This window comes from Oryctolagus cuniculus, chromosome 10 (assembly GCF_964237555.1).
Source record: "Oryctolagus cuniculus chromosome 10, mOryCun1.1, whole genome shotgun sequence".
Taxonomy (NCBI): domain Eukaryota; kingdom Metazoa; phylum Chordata; class Mammalia; order Lagomorpha; family Leporidae; genus Oryctolagus; species Oryctolagus cuniculus.
In genome coordinates this window covers 105,735,824-105,749,980 of record NC_091441.1, presented here as the reverse complement: position 1 = coordinate 105,749,980, position 14,157 = coordinate 105,735,824, and the positions used below count along the sequence as shown (strand labels likewise).

Genomic DNA, 14,157 nt, shown 5'->3' with positions numbered 1-14,157 from the left:
GTGCTTGCAGCCGCTGCAGGAGAGGGCTCGGAAGAGAGGCTGGGGAGAGCGGCATGTGGAACAGCAGCAGGGAGCAACGTCTCGGTTAAATCGCATTGCATTCTTCTAGAAAGTTGATGCCTTTTGAGTTTGCGATTGCAGTTTTTTGCTTTTGTCCTTCTTTCTGAAGTAATGCCCAATGAGGGTCTGAAACGTGCAGATTTGCTTCCCATAAGGCCTCGTGGTTGTGTGTTCCCAGTTAGGCTTTGAGGGCTTCCTGTGTCTCAGATGTTCCTTGGCTGCAGAGGAGTGTGGAACAGGCCTGGGAGCCCAGCCTGAGCTGGCACTGTACTGGGCCTGCACATCTTTGCTCTGCTCCCTCAGATTGGCCACATGCTGGCCACCGTGTGGGCACCGAGCCCTGCTCTTGTCCGCCTGCTGCCCCAAGACACATTTCACCACGTGTCCCCTCTCTCTGCGTCATCCACGTCCCGTCATTCACGGATCTTTCTTGCTTGCCCCCAGAGGTACTGAAACAGAATCCTTCTCGGCTCTGCATCCTCCCGCAGCCCAGTGCCCCGTGTCTCCGTTGGCTTACTCCACTCCCTCTTCTGCTCTCCCAAGTCCACTGCAAACAGCACCTGCAACGCTGAAGACCTGCTGCAGCCCGGGGGTCTGTCCTCTGTGTCTTTGTCTTTGCCTGCAGATGCTGACCCTGTTGGCCTCTCCTTTCTCCTGGAAACAGGTTTCTGGGCCGCCCCGGCTCTCCCAGTCCTTCTGTCTCCGTGGCTGCTGCTCCTCTTCTCCCAGCCCTGGGAACTCTGGATGGCCTGGGGCTTGGCCCTTCTGACCTTGGTTGTCCTGCGTGGGCCCAGGCACCAGGCGACCTCACCTCACCCAGCACTGAGATGTTCAGCTCTGCCCATGTCCTGGCTGCTCTGCAGTGTCTGTCCTCTGGCTGGGCCTCCTGCTCACTCCACTTCCACGTTCGCCACTTGATGCCAGGCAGGCCATTCACCTGCTCCCATCTCCCCCTGCAGCTGCCTTGCTTGGGTCCCTTGCGTCTTTGTGAATGGTGCTTGCATTGCTTGGGTGGCCCAGGCCAAACTCCTCCTGGGTGTTTTTGACCGCCGTCTTTGCCTTCACGCCCGGGTTGCCAAGAGCCTGCCAGCCCCCTCTTCAAGAGCTTGGCCAGGGTTTGACCGTTTCTTGTGGCTCTGCAGTAGGCTCCCTGGTCCGAGTTTGGGATTCTGCAGAATGTTCCCTATCACACCTTGAGGATTGCAGTGGCCTCTCTAGGGGGGCACCTGCTGCTCCCCCCACCCCGCCACATCCAAGCAATCTGTTCCCCACTCAGCCACAAAGATGGGTTTTGTCGGTACAATGTCCGATGCTTTGATTCACCTCCAAACCTCCAGTGGGCTCCCGCCTTCCAGTGGCCTCTCAGGGTCTGTGCGAAGGGGCTCCCCTGCTGACTACCGACTGTATCCCCTGGGCCCACGCCACACGCCCTTTGTTCCTGCTGCTGCCCTTAGGCCTGAGTCACCTATTAACCCGAGATGTCCTGGTGGCCCCCTCCCCTCTTCTCCCCAGAGGCATTTCATCAAGGTTGCCATCAACCTCAGAGAGAGTGCTCCACCTGCATCCTTCCCTGTCTTCCTGCCCCGCTTTCTTTTTTCCCCCAGATCTAACCATCCCCTGAGCCCCTGCATGTCTGTATTTCCTCGGCCACACATGCAGTAGAACATGAACTCCTTTATGTCTTATGTACCCCTGAAAGCCCGAGACTGAAAGAGCTCCTGCCTGTGCCCAGGGCCCAGTGAATCTTTCTAGGGTGAATACATCACTATTTCTCAGCACTGCGGCCCCGTGGAGGTGGGTGTCATCATCCCCTTTCTTTCTTTCTTTCTTTCTTTCTTTTTTTTTTTTTGACAGGCAGAGTGGACAGTGAGAGAGAGACAGAGAGAAAGGTCTTCCTTTGCCGTTGGTTCGCCCTCCAATGGCCGCCGCGGCCGGCACACCGCGCTGATCCGATGGCAGGAGCCAGGTACTTCTCCTGGTCTCCCATGGGGTGCAGGGCCCAAGTACTTGGGCCATCCTCCACTGCACTCCCGGGCCACAGCAGAGAGCTGGCCTGGAAGAGGGGCAACCGGGACAGAATCCGGCGCCCCGACCGGGACTAGAACCCAGTGTGCTGGCGCCGCAAGGTGGAGGATTAGCCTAGTGAGCCACGGTGCCGGCCCATCATCCCCTTTCTGCAGGCGAGAAATCAAGACCCAGAAGCTTCTGCAATTGCCTGGGTGGCGGGAGTTGCATCCAGGTCTGTGTGTTCCCCACCACCTGAGAGTGCAGTCTAGTAGAAGAGCAAGGGGACAGGTGACCTGGTGAGTGCAGTGAGGAGGATGGGCACACGGGAGGTACCAAGAAGGGTGCCTGGCTGAGTCTTGGAGAGGACGGGATGGGGGGGCGTGCCAGGAAGGCTTCCTGAAGGAGGTGGTGTCCAAACTGTAGCTCTGTTTGTGCAGCGGTGCGAACTGACCCCTTGGACTCCCAGTGGCATCAGTATGCACCAAGGACAGGACACATCCAGACTGTTAAAGTCGTGTCCCCTTTGTCTGAACGTGACAGACCAGGCTGCGACGCCGACCCTCAGGGCCCCAGTGGGGCCAGGGCTGCTCAGGTTCCTCGCTGGGATGTCTGTGGTGAGCACGGGACGACAGCTGCGAGGCGGGGCTCTGTGCTCTCGTGCAGGGGGAACAGGAGTGAAACACAGCCCCTGGCAGCGCTGATGCTGTGGGGCAGCTGGAGGTGTCACAGTTGCTCAGACGAAAGCCGAACGCCGTGCGAGGTGGGCCCTGAGAGGGAGGCACGCAGCAGGAGAAGCCTTGGGGGCAGCCTCGCGTGTCCCCGGGAACGCGCCTGTGCACTCCCGGGATCCCGGGACACCACTTGGCTGGCAGCTCCTGGTGAATGCCCCCGCCCCCGGGTCCCCGTGAGCCCTGCGGGGAACAGCAGGCCGTTTGTTCACTTCAATTCCTAAGCAGAGCTGCCTGCCCCCTCTTCTCTGCCAAGGCCCTGCCTCTTCCCATGCCACCCCCCCCCCCCAGCCACCCTAACCCAGGGGTGTCACCTTTTTGGGTGCGTCATTTGCTGTCTGGGGCGGTTGAACAAGATGAGCCGATAGAGTTCCCAGGCTGCCTGCGGTTACGTAAGCCCCTGTGCTCCCAGGGCAGCTCAGAGTCCTAGGATTTGCCCCAACAGGCCAACACAGAGCACTGCTGACGAGCCCGGGAGGGTGGCCAGGCCGGCCGGGAGGACCTCTCCTCTCTCCCACTGGCCTTGGAGTCTGCCACTGGGTGCACATGGCCTTGGGGGTTCACATTGGGCAGCCCGCCGGGGCCCCGTGTCTGCCAGGACTCGGCCAGCTCTTCGGGACCCACGCGCGTGGTAAGTCTGCTTGCCGGGTGTGCCTGCCGGGAAGGAGAAAGGCCACGGGAGAGTGGACCTCTCGCGCGTGTGCTCTGTGCTGCTGGCAGGTTTTCCATGACTGTTTGGTGGGGAAACTGTAATACTGAATGATTGACAGGCAGAGCAGGGGGGCTTTGGAGGCTGCGCTCTTGTCTGGGCGCAGAGGAGGCCAGCGGCCCCAGCAGTGTGCAAGCATAGGGCTGCCACCCCTTCCCCTTCAGGGCACTTTGCAGACCCCAGACAGGGTCTCTAAGTCTCTTCCACTCCCACCCGTGGCCTCCCCAGCCCTGCCATGTTTCCAGTCCTCTGCCTCTGTTCTGGTTTCTTTGGGCCTGGGGTCTCTGGTCAGCAGGGAATTTTTCAAAGGGCAAAGGACACAGCGAGACAGTGTCTGCCTCCCTCCTCCCCACCCCTTCCACCCTTACCGTCTTCGTTTTCTGCACCGAACGAGCGGCCGATGGAGAGCTGGCGGTGGCTTCTGTGCCGACTCGCCCCCCTGGGCATCTCTTCCCGCTTCCTTGAAACTGATTGGAGTCCGTGACCCATCCCGGTTCTGTCCCCATGGCTATCTGGGTCAAAAAAACAGTGAATTCCTAAGAGGTATAAGCAGTTTTTGTCCTGTTCCAGTCAGTTGTAAGTCTGAAGACAGAAAAGTTTTATTCAGTCTTAAAAAAAAAAAAGTTTATTGAGTCTTTTTAAAAAAAGATTTATTTATTTATTTGAAAACCAGAGTTACAGATAGGGAAAGATTGATCAATTGATTTTCCATCTGCTGATTCACTCCCCAAATGACTGCAATGACCAAGGCTGGACCAGACCAAAGTCAAGAGCTTCCTCCGGGTCTCCTGTGTGGGTGCAGGGGCTCAAGCGCTGGGGCTGTCTTCCCGCTGCTTTCCCAGGTCATCAGCAGGGAACCTGGGTGGGCAGTGGAGCAGCCAGTACTTGGGACGCAGGCATTGTAGGTGGCAGCTTTACCCGCCTTGCCACAATGCCACCCCCGAGTAAGACGCTTTAAACGTGCACAGGTCGGTGATGTACGTGTTGAACCAGCATGTGCCCAGAGCCAGCTGCTTGCTGGGGCTTGTGTTCACGGCTGGGGTCCGTCAGCGAGCGCTGGTGTGGGCAGTGATCCATTGGCTGTCAGCTCGGTGAGAATGGCCAGGGTGAAGCAGATTGTAGGGGCACAACCTTGGCAGGAGTGCCCTGTACCTCAGCGCCCCCATTCCACAGTTTGTTCCTTTGCTGTTCACCAGCGTAAGCCTCCAGGCTTGAAGTTTTGGATCCTAAAAACATCCCGGGGTTCTTGCACACTTTCATTAAATTTCAGGTTGTATCATTTCTGCCCAGTGTCTATTTTTTTTAAAATTTAAAGAGAGAGAGCGCTCCCATCTGCTGATTCATTCCTCAAATGCTGAACCTAAAGGTGTGGCAGGAGCCAAAGCCTGGAGCTGGAAGCTTAGTCCCAATTCCCCAGGGGGAGCGGCAGGAACCCAGTCACTGAGCCGGCACTGCTGCCTCCCTGGGTCTGCATCAGCAGGAAGCCGGCGGCAGGAGCTGGGGCTGGGTACAGGTCGCAGGCATCTTGGCCGCCCCCAGTATCATTTTGTAAATGCATTTTCCATGCAAAAAAAAAAAAAATGTAAGCTAAATGTTACTTAATGTGGAAAATGGAGAGTGAACTGTCCCTTCTCGGACAGAGTCAGAAAATGTAAATTAGAATCTAGGGAATTACGAGTATTTTGGGTTTGTAATTTAGAGGCTTTTTTTTTTTTTTTGACTCCTTCCATCAGTGGGATCTTCCATTTAACAGCTGGCTTGCTTTTGCCTCTGAATGTGGGAGGAAGCCCTATTATGTTGGTTTCCAGAACTAACACTTAATTTTTCAGAAACAGCCACCCTCACCTTATAAAAATGCCGTAAGTTATTTCTGGGGTGACCAGCTGATCTTCCCTCCTTTTAGTTCCTCAGCATTAGACAAGTGGGAAGAATAGCTAACACACAGGATTTATTTTTGACACGAGTTGTAAAACTTAGTTGAAATGCATCAATAAGGGGTGGGTGTTCAGTGCAGCGGTTAAGGCGCTGTTAGGGACACCTGCCGGGTTCCACAGTGCCTGAGTCCTGGGTCCGCTTCCCACTCCAGTTTCCTGCCAGTGCTCCCTCTGGGAGGCAGCAGGCCCCTGCTACCCAGGTGGGAGATCTGGATGGAGTTCCTGGCGCCTGGCTTCAGTGTGGCCCAGCCCTGGCTGTTGTGGGCATTTGGAAAGTGAGCTAGCAGATGGAAGAACTCTGTCTCTCTCTGTCTCTGTCTCACTGCCTTTCAAATGAAAAGCTTGAAAAGTTTTTTTTTTTTTTTTTTTTTAGTGGATCAGTAAGATTGTTGTGATTTCTAGTTTTCGGGCGCTTGATATATTTTTTATCCTAATTGCTTTTATTTCTGCTTTTGAAGCAAGTTCTTAATGTATCCTACACTTTGCACAATGAATTAGAATAGAAGAGCGCAGGTGGCTGACAGGGGGCTCAGCCCTCAGCACCCACTTCTTGCTCAGCTGAGATCTGCTGTGGGGACCAGGGATGAGACTGAGGGGCGTGCCAGGTGCGCCGGGGGCAGGACCCAGCGGGATTGGGTGCGTGCCAGGTCACGAGTTCGGCAGAGACTCTGGCACTCACAAAGGGACTTTGCACCTGTGTTCTCTGCCTGTCTCCCTGTGAACATTCAAGCACGTGCGTGAATAAAGCGGAAAGGACCGTGCACTGAGAGTCTGTAACTAGATCGATCCTGAATTCCAGGAATCCCGGATTAGAGTTCTCCCTAGAAACAGAGCCAAGGGGATGCCCAGGGAGTGTTTCCGAGTCTGTGGAAAATGGAAAAGAAGAGGCATTTTCCACGAGTGTTTTGGAGCTGCTCGTGAGGGAGGTTTTATTATAAGGAATGGGATCGCTGGGCTGCCGAGGCTGAGTCGGCTCCAGTTTGCGGTGGGCGAGACCCAAGAGACCCAGGGGCACCGGTGTTGTGGTGCCCCACCCCCGGTCTACGGAGCTGAGGCTGGGAGAGAGCCTGTGTTTTAGGAGGAAGGCAGAGAACGGCCAGCCTGCAGCTAGGAAGCCCTGGGTGAGGTCAGCCTTTGTGTGGTGCCTGGACGGTCGGAGGGGGCCCAGCCCCTCCACTTGGCGGGTGGGGGGGCGGCCGCTCTGCTGCGTGACCCTGTCTCATGTTACCTTCGCCCCACCCTAGACACCTGCACAGACATACCCAAAGTCTGGTCTGACCAAATTTCTTGGCATACAAACAAGCATCACAAGCCCTGACGGTGCCCGGCAGGCTCCCCAGTGCCACTCCCACCGTTCCTTTTGGCCCTGGCCCAAGCCTGCAAGGTGAGCACTGGCGTCACCCCCAGCTGAGCGAGGCGGCATTGGGCTCTGCTGTGAGGCCGGGGTCCTGGGGTTCTGACACAGCCATGTGATCTGGCCCTGTTAACTTCCCTCACTACACGTTTGTTTGTTTATTTTTCTTTTTTACTATGTTCATTTAACTGAGGTTTTAAGTGATTGAAAAATAGTGTAGTCGAGTGGTAAAACCTACAGTTGTACCAAATAGCCAGGGCAGAACAGCTCTTATTCCTGTCCATACGGTGGACAGGAATAAAAAATCGTCCAATAAGTTTTTATGCACATCTTATTTTTCTAGAAAAAAAAAGAAGCAAAAACAGGGCTGTCCCATCTATCCTAATCTGCATTTTTTTCTAAAGACAATAGTATATTACATTAAATGATTATTCATAGTACAAGTAATCTCAGTTAACTTTTAAGAATAGCCTTGGCCGGCACCGTGGCTCACTTGGCTAATCCTCCGCCTGCGGCGCTGGCACCCTGGGTTCTAGTCCCAGTTTCTCCTCTTCCAGTCCAGCTCTCTGCTTTGGCCCGGCAGGTCAGCAGAGGATGGCCCAAGTGCTTGGGTCCCTGCACCCACATGGGAGGCCAGGAGGAAGTACCTGGCTCCTGACTTTGGATTGGCGCATTGCCGGCTGTGGCAACCATTAGGGGAGTGAACCAATGGAAGGAAGACCTTTCTCTGTCTCTCACTGTCTATAACTCTCTCTCTCTCTCTGTCTCTCTCTCTCTCAATGTCTAATTCTGCCTGGCAAAAAAAAAAAAAAAAAAAAAGCCTCATGGGATCCCAGTGTTTGCATCACCTTCATTCACTTGTTTTTTTTTTTAAATCCTGCCATGGTCTGACCATTTGTGTCTTCCCCCAAATCTGAATGTTAGAAACTCATCACCAGTGTGATGGCATTGGCAGACAGGGTGTCCGGGAGGTTGTTCTATTGTGGACAGGGTTAAAAGAGACCAGAGAGACCCTGCTCGCCTTCTGCGACGTGAGGACACGGTCAGAAGGTGCCATCCACGAACCCAGAAGGGGCCCTCGCCCAGTCCGGAATCTGCTGGTACCTGGATCGCAGACTCTCAAGCCTCCCGAAGCAGCAGATAAACGTTTGCGCTTTACAGGCCCCTGTTCATGGAATTTTGTTACAACAGCCACAGCAGACCAACACACACGTTCTCAGTCCTGGGCATCTCAACGTTTCTGTTTCATTTTTGAATTCCTGCCTTCTTCATGTGAGGTTAAAGTAATCGATCATGTATAATCCTTGCTGTGGTCTGAAGGAGAGACTACACTAGATGAAATGACATGGTCTGTACTTTCGTCGTAGCTGCGTAGGCATGGCCTCACCAGGACGTGTGATGAGGGACCCAGCTTTTGTTTATTTATTTTTTTAAGATTATTTTATTTGAAAGGCAGAGTTACAGAGAGAGAGAGAAGGAGAGACCGAGAGAGACAGATCTTCCATCTGCTGGTTCACTCCCCAAATGTCCACAATGACCATGGTTGAGCCAAGCTAGAGCCAGGAGCCCGGTGCAGGGACCCGAGGACTTGGGCCATCCTCTGCTGCTTTCCCAGGTGCCTTAGCAGGGAGCTGGATCAGAAGCCGAGCAGCCAGGACTCAAACCAAGATAAGGGATACTGGCGCTGCAGGCCGTGGCTTCAACCTGCTGTGCCACAGAGCCAGCCCCCTCCAAGTGTTGCTTTTTAGAAAACGCTCCCAGGGTCATTCTTGCATGGACAACTTTTGGGTCCGTTATCCCCCGTGTATGTAAACTGTGTGTGTGTGCATCCTACACAGCATGTAGGGTTCGGTTTGCATCAAACTCAGAGAACCCTCGGGAGAGCCAGTGCAGATGAAATGCCTGGCCCCGCATGAGGAGGGGCAGTTTCTGCCGCTCTGGGCAGTAGCCACTCTTTCCATCTTGCCAATAGACTAGGTATGAAAATATGGTATTTTATCGTACTTCCTGCCTTTCATATTGTGAGTGAGTCTGGGCCTCTTTGCTGTCAGATTTCATTTTCTGTGAACTGACTGTGTGTGGCCTTTGCTTGGTTTTCCAATGGGCTGTTGACCTTTAAGAGTTACAGTGGGGCCGGCGCCATGGCTCAATAGGCTAATCCTCCGCCTTGCGGCGCTGGCACACAGGGTTCTAGTCCCGGTCAGGGCGCCGGATTCTTTCCTGGTTATCCTTCTTCCAGGCCAGCTCTCTGTTGTGGCCCGGAGAAGGCAGTGGAGGATGGCCCAAGTGCTTGGGCCCTGCATCCCATGGGAGACCAGGAGAAGCACCTGGCTCCTGCCTTCAGATCAGCGCAGTGCACCGGCTGCAGCACGCCAGCCGTGGCGGCCATTGGAGGGTGAACCAACGGCAAAAGGAAGACCTTTCTGTCTCTCTCTCTCTCTCTCTCTCTCTCTCTCCTCTGCCTGTAAAAATAAATAAATAAATAAATAAATAAATAAATAAATAAGAAAGCTTCTATGGGAAAGCAATATGGGAGCATAAACATGAAAGATAAGTGCTGGCGCTGTGGCGTAGCGGGTAAAACCGCCACCTGCAATGCCGGCATCTCATATAGGCGCCAGTTTGAATCCTGGCTGCTCCACTTCCAATCCAGCTCTCTGCTATGGCCTGCAAAAGCAGTAGAAGATGGCTCAAGTACTTGGGCCCCTGCACCCACGTGGGAGACCTGGAAGAAGCTCCTGGTTCCTGGCTTCAGATCGGCGCAGCTCCCGCTGTTGTGGCCATCTGGGGAGTGAACTAGCAGCTGGAAGACCTCGCTCTTTCTCTGCCTCTGCCTCTCTGTAACTGCCTTTCAAATAAATGAATCTTTAGAAAGAACGATCTGAAAGGTATGTAGGAGTTAGGGTAGGGAGGCAAAGAGCATTCCAACTACAGAACACAGTGTGAGCGAAGGCCCTGTGGTAGGAAGGTGTTGAAGACAACGATGACAGCTAGCAGACACTGAAGTGCTTACTATGTACTGGACACCATCCCAAAGGCCGCTTGTGTCCAACTTCATTTGTTCCTCATACATGAGCTGTCTGTTTCCGTGGAACAAATTCCCCAAACTTTGGCAGCTTAAAGCACCAAACCTCTACCCTGTCCCTTGTTTCTGTGGGCCAGGAATCCAGGAGTGGCTTGGTTGTGTGGTTCTGGCTTAGGGTTTCCGGAAGGCTGCAGTCAAGGTGAGAGCTGGTCACTGGGACAGCAGTGTGACCGTGAGCCTGAAGGTGACCCACTGTGCAGTTCTGCTCCTGGTTGTCAAGAGAAACGAAACCTTAAGTGCACAGGAAGCCCTGTCCAGGAGGGTCAATCACAGCATTGTTCACAGCTGCCCAAACGCAGGGGCAACCCCCGTGTCCACCAGCTGGTGCACGGTTCACCCGTCTGTACTACAGCCTTCAGCAATGAGAGGAAGTGGGGTATGAGCACAAGTTCAAGTTCATAGGAAACGTCTCATGAAAGAGACAGGCTCGGAGCCCCTCAGGTTTTGTTGTTGTTGTTGTTTTCCTTTTTGCACCAGCATTGTGTTCGGATGCCCTTTCCCCGACACAAGTTGAAGGCCCTTGGCTCCGAGACGCACCGTGACACGACAGGCCCTCGAAGCCGTCGTGCTGAGCCAGGCACGCAGATCACGGATTGCATGATTCCATTTGTGTGCAATGTCCTGAGTAAGCAGACGCAGAGAGATGGAAAGCAGATTAGTGCTTGCCGGGGCCTGGGGGTAGAGAATGTGGGGAGGGGCTGCTGGCAGGTGTGTGATTTCTTATATGGGATGATGAAAATGTTCTAAAATTAAATAGCAATGAGGTTGCACACTTCTCTGAATATATTGAAACCTGCTGAGTTGTGTACTTTTTTTAAAAAAAAGATTTATTTATTTGATTTGAAAAGTACAGTGACACACACAGAGAGAAGGAGAGAGAGAGTTTTCTATTTACTTGTTCACTCCCCAAATAGTTACAATAGCCAAGGCAGGCCCAAGCCAGGAACCCGAACTCCATCTGGATCTCCCTTGTGGGTTGCAGGGGCTCAAGTGCTCGGGCTGCCTTGTGCTGCTTTCCCAGATACATTAGCAGGGAGTTGCATGGGAAGCCGGGCAGCCAAGATGCTAGTGTTGCAGGCAGGAGCTTAACCAGCTGTACCACAGCACCAGCTCCTGAGTTGTCAACTTTAAAAGGTGACTTTTATGTCAGCAAAGTGTATCTCAGTAAATCTGTTCTTTAAAAAAAAAAAAAGAAGAAACAGAAAAGCGTGCTTGCAAGATCCACTTTTCTTTTTTCTTTTTTTCTTTTTTTTTTTGACAGGCAGAGTGGACAGTGAGAGAGAGAGAGACAGAGAGAAAGGTCTTCCTGCAATGGCCGCTGCGGCCGGCGCATTGCACTGATCCGATGGCAGGAGCCAGGAGCCAGGTGCTTATCCTGGTCTCCCATGGGGTGCAGGGCCCAAGCACCTGGGCCATCCTCCACTGCACTCCCTGGCCACAGCAGAGAGCTGGCCTGGAAGAGGGGCAACCGGGACAGAATCCGGCGCCCCGACCGGGACTAGAACCCGGTGTGCCAGCGCCGCAAGGCGGAGGATTAGCCTAGTGAGCCGCGGCGCCGGCCGACCCTTCTTTTATGACCTCGTCTCGGAAGTCACACAGCCACTCCTTCACAGTCTGTCGGGCCCACGGTCCAGCTGTAATCCAGGTGGGCCCCACCCACCTTGGGCAGTGCCCTTTGGGGGTAATTGCAGAGCCCAGTGGTCATATGGCACTACAGTTCTATAAAGCAGGTCTTACCATGATCTCCATTGTACACGCCAGGAAACCAAGGCACAGACAGCCAGCCTGAGCAGCCTGCGCAGTGACTTATAGCTCCCTCTAGTGGTGAAGCCTGGGTTAGCGTCCAGGCAGTCTGTCTTGAGGGCCACCTAGCTAGCTAACTAGAGGAATGGGTAGTTCCATCTCCCATCTGTCTATCACTGTCCCCTCATCCATTTATCCATAGCATGGGGGGCGGGGGCTGTTGCTGGGTTAGTTGGTGGAAGGTGCAGGGGAAAGTGCAGCAGCTGGCATGGTTCTCATCAGTGCCATCCTCAGTCAGCCCCTGTCTGCAACCCCCTCCCATCTCCGGTGTCTGCCTGTGCTTGGCTCCCATGGCTGCCCCCTCTCTCCCTCCAGGATTCCAGGGGAGCCGTGTCTCCTTCCGTCAGAGTGCTTGCCCCCGTCCGTCAGAACACGTTCCTCGTTCACCCCTTCCGTGCCCGCAGGGATTTGTCCGTTCTTTCCATTGCTTTGCTGCCCGCTCTGCAGACAGGGACAGGCGTGGCTCTGGGGAGCAGCAGGCCAGGGCTTGGCGAGGTGGGGTGTGCATCTCCGTCTGCAGACTGGGAGTCATGGACTCACTGGGCAGTGCAGATGGCGTGTCCCTGGATCAAAGACTCCGAAAACCCTAGCACTCTGCGGAAGATCCAGCCGAGTGTCCCGTGTTGATGGGGAGGTTTCCACAGCGGCAGCCACGAGTGTGGAAATTGTGGGAGGAGAACTGATGTTTGGTTTAATGCAAAATTAATTCACAGTCGCGTGCGGTGAACAGGCAGCAGATTGGATAACAGAGGCCTGAGGACTTTAATCGTGTTAAAGTCTTCATAGACACATGCATTGCAAATTTTGAAGATAGATTCTGTTACGCGAGGGAGCTTCAGAAGGTCATGGGACAGCGGGATTAAAACATAATTCACGTTTTCTACTAACTGAAGACCCCTGTATTAGTCAGAATTTGTCCAAGCGATTCCTGGATGAGCACTTGGGGTTCAGGTTAAAATTGCCCTTTTCCTTTTGCAGGGTGTGTGTGTGTGTGTGTGTGTGTGTGTTTGTCTTCTTGCCTTGGCTTCCAGGAAGCATGGCGACCTCAAGTGTCTTGAATAGCTATTCTGATAAAATCCTCGGCTTCGCTCTCCTGCCTCCCTCCCCTGTAATACAAAGCATTTAGGTTGCTGTTATTTTATTCTGTTGAACCCTTCTTGGATGTACGTGGAGTTTAAGAAGAAGATAATGAACAGTGGCCCACTGTATTGTTCAAGGTGCCGAGAACTGTCTCACGTGGGAAGTCGACCCTCCTCCCACATTTCAGCCTGAACAGGCTTTGATCCATGTTCCTAAGCCTTAGGCAGTGTGGTTTCCTAGGGTTTGTTCTTGAAGGGTGAGCCCTGGGGGCTGCAGGGCTGGGTGTGGTTCACTTACACTGTGGCCGTGGGCAAGTCATCTCTGGTAACCCCGTGACTCCACCTCTGAAATGGGCCTGGCAGTAAGGGCTGTTACTGTCCAGGTTCAGACCATCCGTGCCTCGAGCTGGATGCATGACGGCTGTCCATCAGTGGAGTTACTTTCACTGTCGGCTCAGCGTCATTCTCTGCCTCCAACCCCATTTGCCGTGAAGTGTGTTCCAGCCTGGCGCTAGCCCGCCCTCCTTGTGGGGTGCTCACTTGTCCGCCAGGCTTGGATTTTTGAGTGATGGGCCAGGCTTCAGAGCCCCACACTGGGCATGCGCAGTACCTTATGTAACCATAGGGGCGTCATCGTATAGCTTGAATCTTCACATGTCCCAGACATCTGTCTCTGCAGACAGAGCGAACAGGCACACACTGTGACAGCCAGGCAGTCAGGGGGTGGCCTCCGGGCAGGGCTGCGGCGCTCACCTTTGGAACTGCAGTGACGTTCGTGGGGACCACGTGGGGACCAGGGTCTGGTGGGTGCTGGGCCTCCAGGGTGGTGTCCCCGAGAGTATTTCCTTTTAGCTCCCTCTTTTCTCTTCTTTCCTCTTTTATTTATTTATTTTTATTTATTTATTTATTTTGACAGGCAGAGTGGACAGTGAGAGAGAGAGACAGAGAGAAAGGTCTTCCTTTTCCATTGGGTCACCCCCCAGTGGCCGCTGTGGCCGGCGCACCACGCTGATCCGAAGCCAGGAGCCAGGTGCTTCTCTTGGTCTCCCATGGGGTGCAGGGCCCAAGCACTTGGGCCATCCTCTACTGCACTCCTGGGCCACAGCAGAGAGCTGGACTGTAAGAGGGGCAACCAGGACAGAACCCGGCGCCCCGACCGGGACTAGAACCCGGTGTGCCGGCGCTGCAGGTGGAGGATTATCCTATTGAGCCGCCGCACCGGCCTCTTCTTTCCTCTTGCACCCGCCACCCCCGCTCTTGCTTCTCCCTCTGCCTCCCTCTCCTCTGCCGTCCTCCCCCCTCTCCTTTCCCTTTCCCCCTCTTCTCACTCCCCCTCCCGCTCCCCCTCTCCCCGCTCCCCTTCTTCATTAGAGAAACAGTTTCCTTTTTCTTCTTAAA

At 54.1% G+C, this 14,157-nt stretch overlaps 1 protein-coding gene across 6 annotated transcripts in view; it reads left to right on the top strand.

Annotated features, from left to right (window-relative positions):
* Window positions 1-14,157, top strand: part of TRAK1 (trafficking kinesin protein 1) — a 193,291-nt gene that overhangs the window by 71,583 nt on the left and 107,551 nt on the right. For 4 of the 6 annotated variants that reach the window (XM_051851810.2, XM_051851809.2, XM_051851819.2 and 1 more), the window contains exon 1: window positions 3,120-3,426. The exons of the other annotated variants lie outside the window; for them this stretch is intronic. In XM_051851810.2, the coding sequence (XP_051707770.1) occupies window positions 3,342-3,426 (85 nt within the window). In that variant the 5' untranslated portion in view covers window positions 3,120-3,341. Of the gene's footprint in view, window positions 1-3,119; window positions 3,427-14,157 lie in introns of those variants that run through there. 6 annotated transcript variants of the gene reach the window in all.